The 23,874-nt window shown below is 36.5% G+C and overlaps 1 protein-coding gene across 4 annotated transcripts in view; it reads left to right on the forward strand.

The window, feature by feature from the left end:
- The window catches only part of LOC105226158 (uncharacterized), a 66,077-nt gene that overhangs the window by 19,614 nt on the left and 22,589 nt on the right, over positions 1 to 23,874 (forward strand). Inside the window, exon 1 of one of the 4 annotated variants that reach the window (XM_049455209.1) lies at positions 25 to 2,097. The exons of 2 other annotated variants lie outside the window; for them this stretch is intronic. In XM_049455209.1, coding sequence (XP_049311166.1) covers positions 1,181 to 2,097 — 917 coding nt within the window. In that variant the 5' untranslated portion in view covers positions 25 to 1,180. Of the gene's footprint in view, positions 1 to 24; positions 2,098 to 18,703; positions 19,485 to 23,874 lie in introns of those variants that run through there. One more of the 4 variants, XM_049455212.1, reaches the window with a different exon arrangement.

A 23,874-nucleotide genomic window follows, 5' to 3' on the forward strand; every position in this document is an offset into this window, starting at 1 on the left:
GCTCGAACCTTGGCGATAGCAACGCTGTGGCTTCAGTGCGAATTCGGCGCATGACGGTGACGGAACAACGGCGAGTAGTACGACGACTCTAACTATTATTATTGTATTTTTGTATGGTTGTAAAACGCGAGCGTTCGTTGTAAAGCCGCAGCAAAATAGTTGTGGCGAATAGTTGTTGTTTAGCGATAAATTACTCGGTTTCTCATGCATTAAATGCCGATAAAAATATTAATATAAACGTCAGCTATTGCATGAAATCAAGTGTGAAGTGTGTATGTTTGTACATACATACATACATATATTGCCGTTAATTTTGTTAATAAAATGACAGCAGTGTGTCATCGCGCGAAGTCTTGGCAATATTCGGCAAAGCGTGTGAAGAAAGTTTGTGCCAACAAAAAGTCGTTAGAAATTGTCTGGCTGCGCTTGTAGCGGTTGTTGTTTTTGTCAACGTATGCGCTTACGTCAAACCCGTTTAACTGGTGTTAGAAAACAGCTGATGCCGTGTCGACAACAACAAAAGTGAACAACTGTGTGGAGAAACAAAAATCAAAACAAATGAGAATAGATAGGACAGAAAATTAAAATAAAATAAAATAAAATAAAAGAATTTTCGTAACTGCGGATTTATATAATAATAAAAAATATGCAACTAAAATAAGAAATCGGCAGTGTCATTACTTATATGGTATATGTGTAAATATATGGACTATGCATATCCATAAAGCGCCAGATGTCAGTTGACTAATCGAGCGCGCTGCAACGGACATATAAGCAAAGAGCAGCGCGCATTTCCGCGCCGCGCGCGCCTTAGTCAATCCCAGTTGTTAGCAGGCCAAAGCGCCGTGAAAGCGACTGATCGCCGCTGAGTGAGTGTGTGTGTATGTTACACAGCGCGCGTGTACAAAAACAGCGTTGCTTGCCTAAGAATTGGTGCGACTGATCGATCGACCGCGTCGTCGGCGCGTGTTTATCATGTTTAATTAGCTTAGACGCCCCTAATAAAACAAGTTAAAACCAAAGTTCGATAAAAATTCAAATAAACAGTGAGATTGTAAATAAATAAACTCATAAACCACAGTTTGACAGCCAATGGTACGACAGTTTGATTGGCCAAACAGCAACGTTGAATTGTTTCATAACCACAGTGAGGGCTCATACCAAAAACTGCAAATTAAACATGTCCAACGCTTTACAAAATCCCGTTGACATTGTGTCGCTGCCGCGCAATAGTTCGGACTCGCATATCGAGCGTTTAAACGCGCAGAAAAATGAGTCCAAACTGTTTCTCATCAAGTCGTACAGCTTCATCGATAAATCACTAAAAAGTCATGCGTTGCCGCAGAAGTCTAAGCAACGCGCAGAGAATTTTACGGGTTTCCGGCATATAGACGCGTTGCTACTCGACGCTGCGACCGCAAAACCGCAAACAAGTGCCAAAAATGAACAAAATAAAACAAATGCGAAAGCGAAAGCGCAAAAATGTAAAGCTAACAAGACCGATTCGGACGAGGAAGAGGATTACCGTGCTTTGCTGCGACATCCCTCCGTTATTATGGAGGGTGTGGTGAGTGAAATGCATGTGCGTCCGAAATCGATGCCAAGTGCGACAATAACGAGCACGCGGCCACCACCAGACCCGGCGGCGCCACCGCCGCCTACAGGGAAATCGAACAAATCCAAACAAAATGACTTCAAACGCGAGTCATTCTTGCGTCACAGCTTGCAATCGATACGCCGCAGCTTCAGCGCGCATAAGAAGTTTGCCGGTTTCGGGCACAATGCCACAAATGCCAACGCAACTAGCAAAGCCGCGCGTGCGGAGGCAACTAAAACTTGCTCATCCTCATCTTCATCATCATCATCATCAACGACGTCAACCACCTCCTCCACCACCTCGACAGCGTCAGCGGCCTCCAGACATTCGGGCAGCAACGGTATACCGTGTAGTAAAAGTGAAAAAGTTGGCATTATTATTAAGCTGAATGACAATACCGACTGTTGGGCGGACGGAACAGGCGAAATTGGCTGCTGTGATATCGGGAATGTTGGTAGTCAGCGCAAGTTAAGGGCGCGGGGGAAGGAATTGTGTGCAAGGTAAGCTTTCAGCAACTTAAATAAAAGTTTTTTATGCTTAATGCATACTCAATGCATTAGATTTGTAGTAAAAGTGTGCATGTGTATGAAAACTACTCGTCACAAGGTCAAGTGGTTTGACATTCGACGCGGGTGTATGAACATAAGGCTTTGAATTAAATACTATTCAGTTGTGTTTATAAAACGTGCGCTTTGTTGCCTACTGAAAGCAAAGAAAGCTGCTTTTGATTTGAGGGGTCATATGCTTGTATGTACATAAAGACTCACAACTTAATTCAACTTAAGAATGCGAAAATTTAGGGCTTAAGATTGGGCCTTGTAGACCGAATCCAAATATTAAAGTTTATTACCTCCCCGGTATTTATAGAGCTTGGTAGGCGCTAGTCAACAACCAATTTGTGCGAATGCAAGATCCTTCCGGCCTAAAGTGAACCATAAGAGGTCGTCCACACTACCACACTACTTGCACCTACGCTGGTTAGGTCACGTCGTCTGAATGGACGAAAACATTCCAGCTCTGAAAATATACGACGCAGTACCCGCCGGAGGACGCAGATGAAGAGGAAGACCTCCACTCCGTTGGAAACACCAGGTGGACAAGGACCTGGCTTCGCTTGGAATCTTCGATTGACGCCATCTTGCAAAAAAAAGAAACGACTAGCGCTGTTATTAAGTCGGCTATAACCGCGTAAGCGGCTTCTACGCCAGTAAAGAAGATCCCTCGATTTTACGACCTATTGAAAAGTTGCAAAGCGTCCTTCGAAATCCATCATTTTATCCAATTTCTACTTAAGTTGAATGATACTTGAATGATACTTAAGTAGACATTGGATAAAATGATGGATTTCGAAGGACGCTTCCTTCTACAAACGAAGCTCCTGAGGCACTACTACATCGCCGCAATTATTTATTGACATAATTAAGGGCCTCCAATTGTCAGATAGTACATAGTTACCATATAAACGTCTTCTGCACTAACGATAAGCTTCACCTTGAACTCTCTTTGGCATACATGCATCCATCTTAGCTAGAACGCGTGCCTTCAATCCGCTACACGTGAACTCCTCTACACCTTTGGCATATACTGATACGCTGCAACAACAGCAAAAACACGCTCAGTTGGCAACTTTTCAAACAATCATTTAGAATGGCATATGAAGAACTTTAAGTTCAAGCGAAGAGATGAGAAGCGTTCGTTTGTCTGTTGCAGAAAATTGGCCAACGCCCAGCATATATTTGCGCGCCGGAAACAGGATGTGCTGCTTGGCGTACTAAGTGGCAAGATGGCCGGCAAAGTAGCCGCTTGTAAGCACTGCTGCAACAAGGACAGACATTTGCGTGGCATGCAACTATGCAAGCCCAAAGCGATGACGTGTATGTAAATGTGTTAGTGTGTGTTACAAGATGGCGGAATGGCAAACAAAGCGCTAACTTGCCGCAGGAAGTTGCAATGTGGCTTGTACTGCAACTGTGTGTGCTTGTGTAGCGAATCGTGTGCATGCATTTGAGTGTGGGCTTGTGCAACTTGTGCTTTGCCTGCAACGCTAATTGCGGCTTTCTTAGTTTTGCTTTTTTTATTAATTTTTTACTTTTTAAATTTTAAATGCTTAAAAGTCTTGGAATTCGAACTCGGGTTTTGTTTGTGCGCGAAATGTTTGGTTGTTGTTGTAGCAGCAGAAATAATTCCCAAAATCGAATTGAAATCTCAGTGCTTAAAATCTCGATTTTAAGACCCCGCTCTGTACCTTTCAACCAATTTTAATATTTCAATTGTACATTTATTGCACGCATCCAGCTGCTCATTTATTTAAACATAAATAATTTGGAATTTGAACTTTTCAAAACATTTCTAATAAGAATCGCGAGCTCAAGCAAAAGCTGAAATTTTACTAAAAATTCACGACACGTTTATCTTCACTTCGTCACTGGCGCAATAAGCATTTCTCACGCTAGTGTAACAAAAATGGCACGAAGTACACCAGGCTGCGCATAAATTAGTTAAAGAGCAATTTGTTGGCTCTTCAGCGCCAGACACACCTCACACGCGTGAGCTCCCGTCTTTAGCGCTTTTACTGTTCGCTTCACTTATTTCGCAATTTGCATGCATCATTTGAAAGAATGTATAAATAAATAAATAAATAATGACACTTCCACAGCCTAAAAGTTACACCAAGAAAATGACAAGCAAACGTCATTTTATTAGAGAGCTTAATGTCAATTTACGTACTTGTCATGTCTAGTGTGGCTAATGGTAGGTGTAGATGCTGCAATTTAGCAAACGCTGACATGCGCCTTTATAAATAGTAGTGACACATTTGCCGTTAAATTAAGTATTTGCATTCGGACGCTAAATTGTTGATGTTATCTGGGCCATGCGGCAAACATTTGCTAGTCATCGCTAGATTTTTGAGTGAAGTGTTGAGGGGTGAATTCGCATATAGGAATTGGTTACAAAGTTTCATAAAAGTTGCAACGATTATTGATTTTTCTTTTATTTGTATACATCTTCTTGTTTTTTACTGGCGTAGACACCGCTTACGCAATTATATCCGAGTTAACAACAGCGCGGCAATCGTTTCTTCTTTTCGCTACGTGGCGCCAATTGGAGATGCCAAGCGAAGCCAGGTCCTTCTCCACCTGCTCTTTTCAATGGAGTGGAAGTATTCCTTTTCCTCTGTTTCCCTCGGCGGGTATTGCGTCAATGTCGTCATATAACTTGTACAGCTCATCGTACCATCGAACGCGATATTCACTTTTCTCACGAAAACTCTTAACGTCAACTTATCAGATGATGTCACCGTCCATCCCTCTGCATCAAAAGCATGACGGGAATATTAGGTGACTTATAGAGTTTTGTTTTTGTTCGTCGAGAGCGGACTTTCTACTTTTTTTTCTACTCAGTCCAAAGTAGCACCTGTTGGCAAGAGATATCTGCCTTGGATTTCGAGGCTGACATTGTTGTTGCTGTTAATGCTGGTTCCAAGATAGACGAAACGACTGAAACCTCGTTTGGTACGGAGCGGCTTGGAGAGATCCTTCCCGATCCTGACGGAGCTTTTGGAATTGCTCAACGTCAGCGTACACAGCATACATACATATTTTTATTTATTAGAATATCCTTTTAGTCATCAGCTAACAACACATTTGTATCGCCTGAACAGGGTACTGCTATCGTTCTGAGATTTGCGCTCCAATAAGAGTATTAATTTTATTTATTGCTAAAATGTTCGACTTTAGCAAAATTACCGAATTGTAGAATCACACTTGAAAAACATGTCACATCAATCATTGCTCGCAGTACCGTTGACCGCCACCAATCAAATTAAGGCAAGCAGTAATTTAAAACCAAATAAATGCACATTTAAATTGATATTGAATATCTGTGGCAATAATATGTACATTTGTTGCAAACTTCATCAATTAATTGACCTACTTGCCTGCCATTGCAATTGCAACTGCAACAATTGGTGATTACACTTAAATTTGCGAGCGCTCAATTGGCTGTCACTTGAGCAGGCAGACGTCAATTAAGCAGCAAAAGTGAAGTGCAACAAAACTTATGAGAATTTATGTGTTAAGTTTGAAAAGTACTGCAACTGCCAGAACACAGAAAAAATTAATTTTTGAATATAGTAAATATAATGGATATGTTCGTAGATTTCTGTGAGTGTTGTGAAACTATATGCAGCGCTTTTAAGTCTATTCGCAGGCAATTAGCACAAAATTTATGGTTTGCTTTGAAGCCAAATAAAAATGTTGTGCAACATTTTCAAGCATTGAAAGTAATAAAAACGTTTGTATTCGAAATATCGCCAACAGATGCCACAATAAAATTGCAACATTGTTTGCCACACAAACGGCGCAATCGCCGAGCGATCTCAATTTACTTTCAATTTATTTTACATCTTTGTTTCACTCTTTTATGTTGCGCTGTCATTTACTGGCCATGCCGCCCACAGTCTTGCAGTGCAGTGTGCAGCATAAATATAAACAAAAGCTTACATAAAAGAGCTGCAATTGCAATAATATCAGCGCTATTAGTTCATTGCCTGCCAAAGTGTTATTTGTACCCTAAACATGGTATTATGTTTGCCACAAAGTTTAATAATACGTGTAGTATTAGTTTCTCAGTTTTTGATATATTGATCTGAAGGTAGACAGGTAGGAGTACAGCCCTGTTGTATTTCGGGCTCAATTAGCACTAGCTGTGCCATTTTGATGCATTAGTCGTAGACCCTGTGATGGATTCCAAATCTTCTGTGTCTGCGATAAGGCTGAGCATTCATAGAGAAAGTGGAGAATGGTTTCCTTATTCCCTACTATTTCGCAACCTCGGCAGATGTTGTTGTAGGGCATACCCATTTTGGACACATGTTCTCCAAATGGCCAATGCCCTGGTTATGGTAGTAGTTAGTCTGTAGATACTTTTCTTGAACCTATTTAACATCGTTAGTTCTTTCCTTGTCATATATTGGCCATAACTGTTTTGTTATATTTTTCCATCTGTTATTTGCAACTTGTTGAAATTGTATATTGAGCTCTCTCCTGATCGATCCTAGCGGGCTTGGTATTAGCTCTGGCTCGGATTCGTTTAGGAAAGCTCCTGCCTTTGCCAATTCGTCTGCTTTTTCGATGCCTGCCTGTGGCCAGAAACCCAGATCAAGTCTAGATGGAGCTTATCTTATAGTGAGCTCAGTGCCTTCTTGCAGTCAAGGCTATGTTGGAATTAGTCATAGGCGACGACAAGGCCAGGAGAGCCGCCTGGCTATCTGTGTACATTGCTGCTTTATGTATTCCCTCGTAGTTCTTCAATAGAGCAAGCCTTCTCTATGTCCAGTACTTCCGCTTGGAAGGTGCTAGCTGAGTTCGGTAGACGGATAGAAACAGAAATGTCTCGTCGGTATAGACCGAGATGTGATCTTCTTCCCTTCACCTAGAAGTATCTTTTGAAGTCTAGCATTGGTAGAATGTAGTCTAATTTATTAACGTTTACGCTGAATTGGTTTAGGATATCACTATGACCATAGTTCTTCAGAATCCAACCACCCAATTAGATAATAAGAAATGCATCTGTGAAGGGTATTATAGCTGCAGTGTAGCCGTGTTCTCATTTTTTAGTTTTGTTTTTATTTCGTTTTTATTTCAAGCCACTCGTGCCATCAGCGCCTGAGGTGGCCGCACAGCGGAGATAAGAATTCAGAAAAAATAGCAAAAAGTTATGAAAATATTACTGGATTAAGACAATTGGTTCATACATGCACAGTTGTATGTTCTATATATGTATGTATGTACATACATATGAACATTTGCATTTTGAGAAGAAAGCTACACAAAATGCTCATAAGTTCTACAGAGCAAAATAATTCAATTGAAAAATTACACAAAAATACACATTTTTACATTCGCATACACATATTTATATATTTATATACTGACATATACATATATGCACATGTGTATACTGAACTCATCTTGCTCATTTCGGTACTATATCACTCGTATGACATCAATTACGGCTCTTTTTCGAATCGGTTCTATGTAGTGTAGGCGGCATTGTGGTACTAAAACAATTCATGTACATTACGAGAGTTTCACGGATGCACACTATTTTCAATTATAACCAGGGTTGCCAAGTTTCAGAAAAATGTTGAGGTGTTTGTTTAAATGTATCCTCTGTATGGTGGAAGACTAGTTTTTAGAACTTTCTGTTGACGCAAACATGCAACGTTTGCTAGACACTTTCATCTCATTTCAGTTGTGTGCCTCTTGAGTTTCTCCAATAAATAAGTGTCATACAACTAAACCACTTTTTTATTCCTAAATTCGAAGTTTTTTTCATTACAGAAATGTGCTAAGTTTGTCATTTTATGACCTTAAATTCGAGTGTCCTTAGTTTGAAGTACATTTAAGAGTTTTACGTTCCCCAAGTACTTGAAAGAACACCCCTTCGCAAGTGTGCTAAGCTCGTATAACTATTCTTACTCTAGTTTTCTATTCCTAGTCAACGGATATTTATATCTTACGCATAATATCTTAGTTTCTTAAGGGATCGTCTTAGTGTGAACTTTAAAATTGACTAATAAGTCCGACAAAAGTTTCATACTTAATCTATAGAAGCTTTTTTTTTGAAATTTGACAAAATGGCGGCGGTTTAAATAAAAAGTAACAAATTTGTTTTTTTTTTATTTAAATCAAATTTGGCCCTTTTTTGACATTTTTTCGTAGAAAAAAATAGGAAGATTAAAAAAAAAAATAAAAGCTTCCATAGTGCGATAGCGAATGACGTTAGAAATGTTCTCTTCAAATTGGAACTAGAGATCTTCAAAACTCTTCCTTTGAGAGTGGAAACCGTTTTGAAAAACTCCATTCTGAGAAGAACGCGTTTAAAGATTGAAGTCGCTATGTTCCGCACTCTACTCGGTTTCTACAAGAAATGCTGTAGTGACCGTAATAATTTGAATTTCGATTTCAAAATTTGAGCTAATAAACATTATTATAGTGTATACTATCCGATAATGCAAAAAAAATCGATTTCTCGGAAATTTCACTCTTCGACGATCCCTTAAATAAAAGCATTAAGTTTCTTCTCTCATTTTCAAATGTACAATTATAAACACAATTAAATATAACCACATGGCATCTCCCTCCATTAAAAACGCATACACTGCACAACAACAACAAGCGCTAGTAGTCAGCGCACAGCTTCGTTGCTCCCAACAGCAAACTAGCGAATTGCTATGCTGGAATGTGCTCAGCAAAACATTAAACATTCAATACTCTCAACTCGATTCGAACGCGTCACGTCGCGTACAATGAACAAGCTGATGCGCAGCAGCTGGAGCAGCCGTCTCGTATGTGGTATTCTCCGCTCCAAGTGACCAAGTGAAAGAAAGCAGTTGTTCAATGGAAGTCACCATATCGTCGTATACGAAAGGATATATTAATAAAAATAGTTAGTGAAAAGTCAGCATTGTACCTATTTGCACAATTGTGATTCTTTATTTTTGTACGGTTTTATTGCCACTACGTACGTTTGTGACGCTTGAGAAATCATTGCCGGTACGTGCTTTGTGTGCTTTCCAAGACTTTTCCGTAGTTTTACCGCATCCATAGTGCGTATTTACTTTCGCGTGCTGACCTAAGCGGCGTTGCCAATTACAGGTGCTATACTCGTATTTGTCAGAAAAGTATATAATAATTTTTGTGAAATAAAATTTATTTGCGACGGAAGTGAAAATTAATGAATCCTCACAAATTTTAAACTAAATTAGTGCGCTACTAAATCTTAAGGTGAAGTGTGATATGTGTTTTTCTTTATGAAATTGCTAGTTAATTTAGTATATTGCATACAAGCAGTGATTGCAGGAAGTCGCTCATTATACTGAAGCCAACTGGAATTTGCGACATAGGAAACTTTCTAAAGAATGACAAGCGAAAACTTTAAATCAGAAACGAAAGCAAATTTCATGCATGCGTTCGAAAATTAAAATACTTTGTTCGAAATTATAAAATAAATAAATAAAATGTTTGCTTAAAATAATACATACATTTCAAAAAAATCAAAGCAGTGGATGTTTATTAAAACAAAAACAAAGTAAAGTCTATGGGAGGAATCACTTTTGACGTCAAACTGCCAAATGTCTTTTTGGTGGGCGTTTACGACAGTAATTATACCATGAAAAGAGTATACTTGTATAAGGTTTGTCATACGTTCCTTTTTCAAGCGGCTGCTCATCTGGAATCGCCGTTGTCGGACCACCATTGACGCATTAAGCTGTTATACAAATTAAGCGTTAAAAACCAAGTTTTTGGTTTAGAAAACTGTTTTTATTTGACAAATTGTCTTCACAGATTTGGGAACAAGGCTACAATCTCCGATCAAATTGCGCAGTTCAGACCACATACAGCTGTCATATAAACTGTTCGATCCAAGTCATTTCTTTTTTTCAAATTCTTCTGCAGACACTTTTTTATTTATGTAGGGTATTACAGCTTCGCTGCCGCCGAAGATAACGTTTTTTTGTTTTTTTTTTTATATTTCTTTTAAACACTTCTTGCGTATCACCTCAAATAAGTAATTACATTTTTTTTATTTTTATACGCTGTTAGCAACTGCTGGCCCCTGGCGATTTCCGCGAACAAATTTGCAAATAAATACATATATGAACAAATTGAGGCTGACAAAATTGAACTGATAAGCACATGAATGAGTACATATAATATATAGAGATTTTTTATTTTATTTTACAACAAAACACGTCAATGAATGAGCTACACTAACATACAATGTGCTGATAACACTAACACCGCTGTCACATGTGTAGGTATGTACATGTTTAGAAATCTCTTTCATTTGTACATATGTAAGTTGCTGTCGCAATGTGTTTTACACAAATTAAAAAAAAAAATACAAAAAAAATTATAAATTTCGAAAGCAACCTCCCCTCTGCTCATTAACAGCTACATGCATATGTTTGTATGTATGCAAAAATAGAAATTTTGTTAATGATGCTTGAAAATAATTAAATTATTGTTTAAAACAAGCAAATCTAAAAATAAAAACGGTTTTGGGCGCTAAGCAAAGGAGAGGTGATAATTTATGGTGCAGATCTGTTGCCGTTGGGTTATAAAAATGAAAAAAAAATATATTATATTAAATTTTTTTGTATTAAAAATCACATAGTTTCCGCGGAAAAACTCTTAAAAACTTTTATTGGCGTTCGAAAGCTTTTAGTTGCTGCATACTCCTACCAATAAATTATATTATTTACTATCTATGACAGTTATCGATATGTTATCGACAATTTATGAATATGTTGCCGATAATTTATCGATATGTATTCAAAACCGAACTTAGACTTTTCGATTGTAAAATTTTGTTTGATTTATCATATTGTAGTATAATGAATTGTAATCACAATAATTGCTTCGAATTATTCTCGACTGTAGAAGCTTCTTCTTCTTCTTCTTAATTGGCGTAGACACCGCTTATGCGATTATAGCCGAGTTAGAACAAGCCCTCTCCGAAAATCAGTGCCACACCTTCAAGTTTTTTTTTTCGATTTAAAAAGTGTTGTTTTGGCAGCAAGTCTTAACTTCATCGCTTTTTATTTATAATCATCGGGCTTATTTTAAATTTATCGCAACTTTTGTAAAAATCGGTGTTATTTTTATGTTAAAGTTATTCCAGTTACCATTAATTATCTGACGTCACAATTAAACACGCGCAAATGTACAATATTTGTGAAATATTTGATTACCTTTGTATAATTACTCTACTCCGTTTACATTCAATGGCCGCATATGTAAATACTGTGGTGTGATGCTGACTATACTAAAGTTTGTTGTTAAATGCAGGTTAACCTTTAAAAGTGATTTCCATTGAAGTATCGCGCTGCTAATATCAGAATGACATCGTGTGTTAAAACCTGGAAATATTGCACTTTGCACTAAATTGCATTTAAACACAGCTGAGCGTCAGCCAATAACAAATAAAGTTATTTCTCGTAATATTGTGCATTCTGAAAACGATTGTGATTAAGAGCTTAACGAGAAAACCCTAGAAAACTTTGTTGGTACGCAGTTTTTTCCTACAGCAGCAATCAACTATTTCCGTTGATTGTTTCATAGCAGTCTCAGTGATATAGAGAGCCAAGGGCATACAAATGTAATGTTAGCTGATGATTAGAAATTTAAAGATGCAATTTAAGTAATTTTATATGATTGTATTTTTTACGCTACTGAAAGTTATGTTTTACTAAGTTTTTTTATAATTTTTTCATTACAGGTATGCATTTAACAATGAAGATATTATGCTTTGTAAGTAAAATAAATTTTTTTATACAATTTGAGTCCAAACTTATTATTCATAATGTCACGGGCCACTTTAACATATAGTTGTTAAACAAACTGAACGAACACAATCCATACCTTGTATTGACAATTTTTTTAATTGAGCTATCTTCACGAAGTTTGGTTAAAATATTATTTAAAATAATGCTCCAATATCCAAACAAATTGTTCAGAGCGGACCACTATTTTATATAGCTGTTATACAAACTCAAGACCTTGTATGGAAACCTTCTTATTTGACGAAATATCTTACCGATATTATTCCTGGATTATTGTCGAATGCGCCGCTATAATCTCGGACCACTATAACATGTAGCTGTCCTACAAACAGATTGATTACAATGAAGATAAAAATGTGTATACCCTTTTATGCTATAAAAAATGCACTTTTGAAGGGCATTATATCTACGGTGCAACCGAATAACGTTTTTTCTTTTCTTTTTTTAAATATTTTCAAAATGAATTTCCATCAGCGAATCTTATTCATGAACTACAAATATCACCAACCGTCACCTACCTAATGTAGAGTGGGTAATGTTAAAAAAATATTATGATTTATGTGCAATTAATTGTCGGCCTCAAATCGACTGCCTTTGAAATGTCAATCCAGAAAGTTTTTAAGTATATAATTCAAATCAACTGCAAACTGCCGCTTGCTATGCCTCAATAAAATTGACACCTGTCAGTGTAAATGCAATAAGCAGTCAAATAAAATATGTTAACTAAGGGAGCAATTAAGTAACTGCATATAAGAATTATGTGCAATTAAGTGGCATGCTAATCGTTAGTCGAATGTTGAATAGTATTTAAGCGTTTTAGCACAGCTCTAGCGCTCGAGCATGCTACCAAGATAACTAGGCGAACTTAACGTTTTGCTTATCTGGACAATTACAAATTAATAAAAATTAAGTTAACTGCTTTAAATAAGGGTATCGCACGTTTTAGACAGTTTCTCGACAATTTTCGATAAATTTTTTCGATATGAAAATAGAAGATATGTAGTAAAGAACCCACCTATGCCAACTTCGTTCTAAGTTGAAAACCGCAATCGTCGGCCTTTGTTAACTGATATGAAATATGCATTAGTTCAAAGCATTATTGTAAACGCCTGCAAATAATTCCAAACGCTCAGCCGTAAGCTCTATTCTTTGCGCCAATAAAGGCAGGGTTGAAATCGATATACTTCGCTGCTCAACCTTAGCAAACATTGAATCAAAGCATTGGTTTGCATTCTATGACATTGTTTGTCGTAAAAAACCTGTAAGTTCTACATGTCTTATCGTGGCTGCTAAAGCCTTACGTTAAATATATAATATAGGGGTTGTTAGGGCACCCTCAACTTAAGCAAGCGCTTAATTGTCTGACTGACTTGCAAGCCAAAGCGCACAATACCTATTAAACGCCTATATCAGCCGCGCACCAAGTCGGGTCAAGCGGGCCAGTCCATATTTGACCAGGCATTTGCTAATACGATTAAAATGTCGCCTATTACCGCAACTATTGGCTTCGTTTTTATATATGTATCTTATAACTTTTCTGCTTCTTCTGTTTGCCTTTATTGCATTAAATGTTAAAGAGGCGAGTAATTTTTTTTTTTTTTTTTTTTTTTTTTTTTTTTTTAGATTGAAAAAAAAAAAAGAGGCGAGTAATCGTGTGCGTTGGTTGGATTTTAGTTTGGTTACCACGCGCCTGATAGGGGTTAAGGGTAAACGAACCTGCGTGCATCAAAAAGCATAAAGAGTGCTGCACTTCCGTTTTAATTCACGGTAGCACCAATCTAGCGTTTTTATTATTGTTTGGCATACGGTTGGGGCCCGCCTGTCTGTCGGTTGTGATGCAAATGGCTGCGACAGGCGGCTTGCTGCATGCTCGCCTGCCATTTGCGCGTGGTGTGGCGCTATTATGTATTTCCATTGCTACACATATTTCATAGCTTTCCTCCCCCAAATCGCAAATGCAGGAAAAACTCTTCTAAATAAAGGCATACGAGTTGCAGCATATGTCGCGACCAGCTGGCTCCGAAAATACATACAAATTAAGTACTGAAATATTCATTTATTTGCTACAAATGAACTGCTACTAAAGAAAATTGCTGCAAATGCCGGGGAAACTTCGATAAAAGCATGCCAACATGCAATTAGGGTTGCCAGAGCGGAAGTGAGCGTTGTTTACATGGTGCTGGAGTGCTAGCTAAAATACGAGCACATTCATACATAGAAATTTAAAGAAGTAATTTGAAGGGAAATGAAAAAGGAAATAGTTGCTTGTGTTGCTTAAGGTGTTTAGACTGAATGAAAAAGTGTGGGCTAGCTTTTCCGCTGAAATAAGCGCATTTAGTGCAGGGTCGGTGTGGTATGGCATGACAAGACATTAAAATTAATAGCTTTGCCTTTGCTTTATTTGTTTTTGTGTTAAAGCAATTTTAAAAGTCATAAATCTTAAGAAAAGTCCAAGTGCAATTTGAATAATTCTTCGTCTTTACTGACGTAGACACCGCTTACGCGATTATAACCGAGTTAACAGCAGCGCACCAGTCGTTTCTTCTTTTTGCAATGTGGCGACGATTGGAGATACCAAGCGAAGCCAGGTACTTCTCCACTTGGTCTTTCCAACGCAGTGGAGATCTTTCTCTTCCTCTGCAGAGCTGGAGGGTTTTCGTCCGTCCATTCGGACGACATGATCTAACCGGCCCAGCCGCTCTCAATTACTTTGCTTATCCACCATTTCCTCATTAATGCAGAATTTCATTTTCAAGCAAAAAATAAGAGTATAGTAGTAAAGTATTTGCGGCTTTTGAACGCTTACAATTGCAATTAATTCCAATATTAAATTTCAGTGGTAATTTGCATTTCCTATTTAACCACTTCACGCGCTTCTCAATTTCATTCTCGTTATAATTTATGCGCACTAATTGCAGTTTCAATTTCTAGTCGAACTATTTCCACTTTTTTTCAAGATTTTTGCTATTTGCGCACCATCAACAACAAACGCCACAGCTGTCAATGTTTGGTTACTCATACGCCACCGCACCCGCGTACCTCGCTATGCATGTTAACTTCAAAATCAAACATTAACAAAGCTGCTCAATTTTTTTTTCAAAAGCACAATGCACAAATATACAAAAATGCAAATATTTTCTTTATTTCCAACATCTGAGCGAAAATGTAGCACACATATCCCTATTATGCATTAATTGTACTACATATTCAGCGTAAACAATTGAGCGGCTCGCCGACAGATAATGTAAATTTAAACATAATTTCAACGAATGTTAAGCGGGTGTTTATAATCGATTAGTGCATTGCCTAATATTTATGAGGAAATTTATGGCATGCGCGAATAGATGTTAGCTTTGAGTATTTGCTAGAAGATAGATTTAGTATTTTGCAGGTAAATATTACAATTTCTAGTGCTTTAGCAGGAAATGATCAATTAATTGTAAGCTTGGTGTTAGCGATAATACTGTTTGTTAAAAGATCAAAGCTGATGGGAACATATAAAGTTGTGTGTGTGTTGTATTGCAACACCAGGGTTGCCAAATCTCGAAATATAAAAGGAAACCACATATGCATAGAATGTCAAAATTTCGTTTTCTTTTCTGAAATTTTTTTAAAGTTCATTTATTTATCTCAGAATGTTGCACTTTAACGAGGAAAAAGTGCAACATGATCTGCCTACCCAAAGCGACTTGCCCAGCGGTTGTTTATTTGTGTTTTTTGATAATTACTTTTTTAAACCGAGTTCTTTTATAAAAATTTGAATGATTTGATTTTTTGTTTTTTATAATAATAAATATATAATATAAAAAATGCAACATGTTTCCAAAGCGTAACGTAGCATTTATAAAATGTTGTCATATACTGAGGCAACATTTCCATCGTAATAAAGAAAACGTTATAAGGCTTGAGAAAATTTCGCATGTTTCTCTCAAGCGCAGTGCTGTCAAAATTAAAAGCAAATTAATCATCATTCATTTAATCTGTTTTGAAACCTGTTCAATTAAAGCTGGCTACTTTTTTATAAGTGCTGTAATTATAAACTTTTATAATTTTGCAAATGCAACTTTTTTTTATTATTTTTGTAATTACAACCTTTTATCATTGTTTCAACGTTCACTGTCACTGCTGCCGGTTAATAAGCAGCATGAATGTCAATTTGCAATAAAAATGTTAAGCTTTCAGCTTAAAATATTTGTGCGCATGAATGTGTTCGCAAGTCCAAAACAGGCAATATAAAATCTAATAATATTTACAACTTTAAACGCATTTAAGCATTGCCACCGGCGGCAATATAATTAACTCAATAAGAAATTTCTCCGTCAAAATGACGTAAGATTTATCGCACATTCCTTTGTTTTCCTTTTCATTACGAGTGTAATTTTAGTGTACGCTTTATGACAGCCTGCACCGAAGGTAAACACAAATATGCAAGTGTGTCTGTTAAAATTGTAAACAAATTGCATGAATGGCATGTGTTTATTACACTTTTTGCTAAAACTACAAAGTACAAAGTTTCCTGTACGCTTAAATGGCAGCAAAATGACTGAGAACCGCACACGCGTTTCACTATAAGCAATTAAAAATGCAAACGTGGAAATCACAAAAAAAAATAATAAAACAAAATTTTACAAGCTAGTGTGATGATGAGTTAATGACAGTGAGTCTCTTAGCGTAGATGATCATGAATAAAATAGTAAAATGAAGTAATTCATGATTTTCAGCGTGCACGACAAAGTGCGCCAACTATTATGAGTAATAAGTAGCGCGACATTTTATAATAAATTTTAGAAACAGTTAGATCATGCGGTTAGTTCAGCGATAACTCTAGTTTAGTCATTTTGCGACGGTATTGTTACTTGCTAATTTTGAGTTGGTAAACACCAAAATGATAGTTCAAATTTCCTAACAGGGATCTAGAATTTGTTGTGTTGTAGTCAAGGGTAGCTGTACGTGGTGGACAATTTTTGAACTCAAATTCGTACTCAGGACACCTCAAATACCCCACGACCCGGTAAGCACATCATCAGCAAATGTTTCCTTCAGATTTGTTGAGTAGTGAATTAGTTAAATTTGACTTAATGTTTTAGTCTACCAAGATATTATTAACAATGACATTTCAAGACAGTTTGTCTTCTTCAGGTCCAAAAGTAATTAAAACAAGCAAGCGAAGCTATCACACTCTTTAAACTCTTTAAACAAGTTTGGCGCAATATTTTTTATTGTTAGCAGTAATTAAGTTTGCGATGTTTTCGCAAAAGAAAGCAATTGTTTTTTATTTACTTTTCTTCCTACAAAACAACAATCAAATAATAAAGCGATTAACCAAAACATCTGAAGTACCCACTTGAAGCTGTTGGAGTCAATTTAAGTATTAAAAAATTGCAGAAAGAAAAAAGTAAACTAAAAAACAGAAAACACGTTAACTTTAGCTGCAACGAAGCTCTAATACCCTTCACAAATATTGCGTGGTCGAAAAAGTCTTTTCGTATTTCTAATCAAACTTCAACTTTTTTTTATATTTATACTAATAAATAAATAAACAAATATGTAACATTTTGGTCGACCACTTTTTGCCATTTTTCCGCTAGAGACATTATTCCATTAGTGTAAAACTTTCATCGGCGTAAATCGAAATTTACAGAACGGAAGCGAGCGAACCATTAGCCAGCGAATTTCATCGTTATTTTCACTCATTTTTGAACAGCTTTAACTTTTTTCAACTTCCGCAAATAGTTGAACTTGAGAATTTAGCACAACATTCTAGAGATATTATAGAATTTAATAAGACAATAAAAAACTTAATTTTTGGAGCCGTCAAACCCATGTAAACCCTTAATTATTGCCAAACTTTATTATTTTGCCGCCCTTCTATCGTCAACGGCCTCAACGTTTGGTTTTTCACTTGAATCCGGTACCGTTGCTAATTAACTACTCGTTAAATATTTGACTTATCAGCTTTTGTAGATTACTTTTCGCAGACAGTCCTCCGGGGTGAAGCGCCCGTAAGTGCAAGAAATGTATACGGTCATTAGTGGCATAGCGTGTATTGGCGCTCTCGCAACAGCTGAGTGCTGCCAATGTACACAGCTGATTCTGTTATTCAACACCTTTAAGGTTTAAGGTGTCTGTGTGTTGCAGCCAACTTCACCACTAGCAACAACAACAATCATTAACTGGTTTTGTGCTCACAAAGCAGTAAGAGATGGGCTTGCATGAATGATTTGTGGCATTTTGTGTGATAATTCTTCTCGCGTTTTTTTTTACTTATCAGCTTTTGCTCTTATTGTCGTATGCTTTCTTCAAACACTACTTTATATATACACAAGTATGTTTGTGTGTGTGTTGAAAATTTCTTTATTTCTTTCTTTTTTTGTTTTTACTTGGTTTCTTCATGAAATGCCGTGTACAGCTCGCTTGGTATCCAGCATTGTTTAGCCGGCACTGCGTTGGGGCACTATTTACCTTCGCGTTTGTTGCTAGAGCGACTGGTGTTTGTTTTGGTGTGCACCTTCTCTTTTTCTTACTCTAACACATACACACAAGCATACTTACTTACAACAATAGCAACGCTTAACAATTTTTTATTGCTTCTCTCGTTTCTTTAGCCGTACGTGATAGCTGTGCGTGTATGTGTGCGCTTATTTACTAAATTTTCAATGAGTGCAGTTGGGGTTTACGTCCAACAAAGAGCCGGTAGCGTGGCAACTTACAGTCACCCGTCACCTCAATTGTTTTTTGGTTTTTATTATTTACCTTGTGTGTCTGTATGTATCCTTACTGCTGCTTTTGGTATTTTATTTGTTGTAATATTTTTTCTGCCTCTGCATTATGTGCTTATTTTATTGAACTTAATTCGAATGCAGCCATGCGCCTGGCAGTTCGGTATCAACAGCCGCGTGCGTCGTAACGTCGTATGTGGGGCGCGTGGATTACTTGGAGAATATGCAATTTTTATTCGACACAAACGCACACATACAATAGGTAGTACATGCATCGGTGTACTTACATATATTCGCATATTGTATTTGATCAGCGTAAAATATAATTTTCGACCGGTTTGAGGGTGTCAAATCAGCGTAAAAAATTGTTTATTAATATATTTCCTGAATGCGGACAGTGTTGGGTAAAAATAAAGCTTTAAAGTATGTCAATTTAGCTGCAGATAAATAAATATGGAAAACACAAAGGAGCGCCATCAATAATTAATAATTTCTTTGCCTTATTTTTTTGTTGTGTGTGTGTAAAAAAGTGCAAACGCCTTGCGCATACCACAAAAGCGTTGAAATATTGAGAAAAAAGTCGAGCGTCCAAAAGTAAAATGTACTCCAACAACACCTCGCTGATGTGTCTGTTGCAAAGCGTTGCAGCAGCCACCTCGGGCAGTGGTGCCACAAACAGCAGCAACCACAATTCGAGTGCAGCCGCAGCCAACAACAAAGGCAATTTTGGACGTCGTGGCAGTTGTGAGGAAGCCATAAAACCGCATCAAAAGTTGCCCACAACGGCGGAGCGTCGCAGGGGCGTACTCTTGCGAAGGTAGACACGAAATTCTTAGAAAGTAGGCATACACAAAGCGCAGATACACAAAATTAAGTCAAAAGAACGTACAAGAATTAGAAAAAATGCATAACTCGTTTAGATGTACGCACGTGTTAGTGTGTGCGTGCGTATACATATATACATATTTATTTATTTTTAAAACTATGTGTGTAGGATAAGAGCATAACAATAGGAAGCATTGATTCGGATTCCTAACCTAACCTAACATACTTGTAAATACATATTATGCATATTTGTGTGTGTAAGTGAAACTTGTTTGCTGCTACGCCGCTATTTTTTATTCTGAATGTACATACATACATACAGAAATATTTAAATGAAGATGTTTAGATGTTTGTATTTGTCTGTGGGCATAAATAATTTCTGTTGAATAAATTAAATTAGGCATGAATTTGTGGCAAGTGGTTGAAGCGCAGTTTATTTATAAATGGGCATACTTATGTAGATTTATTTTATTTAAAGGACAACTTAAATAATTTTATTATTCAGCAAGAGAAATATATTTTTTCATTAGCGCTTGGGTTTTATTCTAATAGTATATAGCTGCCATACAACTGTTTTATCAAGATAAAGATCTTTTCATAAAGTTTTATTCTTTAAAAAATGCACCTGTGAAGAAGCTCTTCTTTTTCGGTGCAGCCGAATTTAACGTTTTTTCTTTTAAATCGAATAAGTTTTCCAGTTCCTTCCGTAATCGTTTTACTTTTATTATGAACCAATATGCTAGGTATATTTTTTTAAATAGGTTGCTACTTCTACTTTGCCGCCATTAAAATGGCATTTCTTTAATTAACTTTGATTTGTACATATTTGTGCCAAAAAGCTATCTACCTTCACTAACATCACCATATACAATTGACATTTCCTGTCTTCTTGACTTATTTCTGTACTCATTTCTACTTTTCTATATTATTTTTGACAGCAAATACACTGTACAATTATCTTACGTTTGTTTACTTCTTATCTTTCATATGATTTCTTAGCTTTCATAACTAAAAAAAAATTATAATTTATATGCTGACTTCAAATTATATTATTTTTTATAAACTAAACTATTGAATGCGGCCACGAGTTTCTGTGGTAAAGATTTTATACTATTATTCATATAATAAACTATTATGAAAATTTTATATACGAACAAGGGCGAAAACGCTTTTGTCGGTATAAGAATCCAAGGGATTGTATTTGAGGTTTAATTTTGAATGTGTTCAAACAAGTAAAATTCATTGAAAAAAAATAACAAATTTAAGGATGCTTTCTCAACGTCTGGTTATCCGCCTTTCTGTCCCATTAAGAGAGCTATGCGCTTAATAGATTGTACTTAATAAGCATGTACATACATGGTTCATGGAGATGTCCGTTTAATAGAGCGTCAATTTAATAGAACTTTCACTGTATTTTTTTTTATTTGTGAATTGTTTTTACTACCCTATCTTCTAAGTTGGTTCGAACCTTACAAAGTGTGCTAAATTTTACTAAAATCTGTTCAGTAGTTTAGGAGTCCATCGCGGACAAACAACGCGACACGTAATTTTTATATATAAAGATATATAAGTATTGCTTATATTAGTACATCTTCATCACCTCACAGTTACCGCGCTCATAAAATATTCAATGAACTCATTTTTATGCCAGTGTGTAAGTTGCGAATATTTGCTTCCTGCTGATGTTCTGTTTCCTCGCACACTCTCTCTCTGTGCCCCCTCTGTACATGTGTATATTATATACATAAGTATGTACATACATATTTTCCGAAGTCAATGCCATTAGTCATTATTGTGATTGCTTGCCTCTGGCACAAATTTACCTTTAAATTTTTTATTCCAATCCAATGGAGTTTGCTTTGCTTGCAAGACTCTTCTGAGCATGTTACTGCCACACGTTTCCACGGCACGCGTAACTATGTATCTTTGATATTACTTTGTCTTTGTCAATATCTGAAGGTTCAAATTTGTGTCATATATTTGGGTACCACTTGAGTCTGAACAATTTTTATACTGCTTTCCCTCGACTACTTTGTATTTAATTCTTCTTCTTCAATAAAATGAAATAATAATTTTGCGACTATATTCTGGTATCTTAAATTCTTTTTTGTTTTTTACTTTAAAAATGAAAGCGAAGTCAACATTGCAGTCGATTAAACTCAGTGTACTTATGTCCAGGCGGTGTCAAACTGTCAACTATCACTTTTTGCCGTTTTCGCTCTCAAAACTCCATGTTTGTTTGTAAACAAAGGCGAGCTGAAATCAATTAAGCCAAACTGTTAACTGTTATTAAAAAAGAAATTACATTGAAATTGTATACATTAACTAAAAATAAATGAAATGAAGTCATATTACAATGAAATGTTGGCGAAAAGTGATGCGTGCACGTAATAAAATTAGTTCCATTGATTAATTTGATTTGGATCATTTAGTATTTGATGCTGGCATACACACGGATGTTAGGCATTGTATTTATGCCGTCCTTTTCTGCGCTCGCCTAGCACGTAAAACCATCGATTCCACATCAAAACAGCCGCGTTTGCTCACTTCTTGTTACAAATCGAGGTCGCCACATGTAGCGCACTACCCAATGGTATTGGAGTGGAAACAGATGCTTTGTAAGCGTAAATTCTTACAGAAATTAAGCTGTGTTGGTAAATGCGTAGTTAGCCAAGAAAAACGTGTAGCAAATTATAAATTTCTGCTTGGCCGCATAAGATACTGAATTCGCATAATTATGTATACTTTTTTATATATCTATATATTTCTCTGTGAATGTATTAAATTATTGCTGTAAGCATTATTGGGTATCGCCTCGGAAGGTGTTTAAGCTTCAAATAATTAAGAACGATTTAAAAGAGCCAACTTGGCATAAATCAACTTGTTTAAATAGCAGAAAAAGTTTAAGGCTTGAATTAATGACGGCAAAAAGTTGTGAAAATGTAGGAAATCAAGTTACAAGACAAGTCATTATTGAACGATTGGCAAGAATATATAATACATAATTTAAGAGAATGACGGCTTCCCAAAGAAATCGATTTTTTTTTAGTTACAGAAAAATATCAAAGTGGCTTAAGGGTTGGGTGGGTTTCAGAGGTACAAAAAAGGTATTTATACGATTTTTTTTTTATATAAACAGTCATATATTTGAAAAATATTTATGAAATATCAAAGGTACATGAGAAATGTTATCATATGACATATTAACATGAAATGGCGGTGGCCTGCAAGCCAGGCTCTATATAAGAAACGCTGCTGCCTGGAAAATCTTCAGTCGGCGATGACCAGTGGCCACTGGCGGGCGGTCTCCTCTGTTATGTTCTGCCGTGACATTTATGTTATGAGAAATGTTATCATATGACATGTAAACATGAAGCGGTGGCCTGCAAGCCAGGCTCTATATAAGAAACGCTGCTGCCTGGAAAATCTTCAGTCGGCGGTGACCGCCAGGCCAGGCACTATAAAAAAAGCTGGTGCCGTCTATAGCCAGTGGCCAGCGATGTCCTCTGTTATGTTGTGACGTGACATTTATGTCAAGTGAAATATTATCATATGACATATTTACATGAACCATCAACCTCTACCGACGTGTGCCACGTCCAAAAAATCAAAGATTTTTGCTTGAAAATTGTTGATTGCCAGACCTTGCTGATAGTGTTGAAATATCGTTTGGCCCAAACCAATTTGAATAATGTTTTGTGTCACAAACTCGTCCATACTCGAGTGGTTCCTGCATCACGATAATTCAGCATGCCATACGGCGTTGGTTCTTCGCGACTTTTTTTTTGTCAAATCTCAACTCGTGTCGTTCCGCAACCACTGTATTCATCTGATTTGGCTGCGTGCGATTTCCAGCTATTCAGTAAACTCAAAAGTCAAATACCGGAATGCCGTTTTGATACGATCGAGGAGATAAAACTCAAATCGGAATAGGTCTTGAAGGCTTTACCGGAAAAATACTATTCCGACTGTTGGACTGGGATTACCTAGCGGATGAAATTATTTCGGAAGCATAAACAAAGTATTTACATTTTATATAGAAATTCACTATTCGATAACAGTAATATGCAAAACAAAAAATCAATTTTTTGAAATTCACAAATAGATATAACCCTTTAAATATTGGGTAGCGAAAAAGTCTTTTCGTATTTTGTCAATAGATGTCGTTGCAGTCGTATATATTGGGACTGTCCTTTGAGGATAATGTCAAATTGCGCTTGAAACCTTGCTCAATATTTATTATTCTCAAACATGGTTTGTTTCGGTATTATTCGGCTAGATTTTTAGGCTTGGTTTATCATAAAACGTAGAATTTGTGCTGATCTTACACTGTGCAGACTAAGCAATTATTAAACTGCAAATTAAATTAAATTAATTTCTTT

The sequence above is a fragment of the Bactrocera dorsalis genome, chromosome 4, assembly GCF_023373825.1.
Source record: "Bactrocera dorsalis isolate Fly_Bdor chromosome 4, ASM2337382v1, whole genome shotgun sequence".
NCBI classification, from domain to species: domain Eukaryota; kingdom Metazoa; phylum Arthropoda; class Insecta; order Diptera; family Tephritidae; genus Bactrocera; species Bactrocera dorsalis.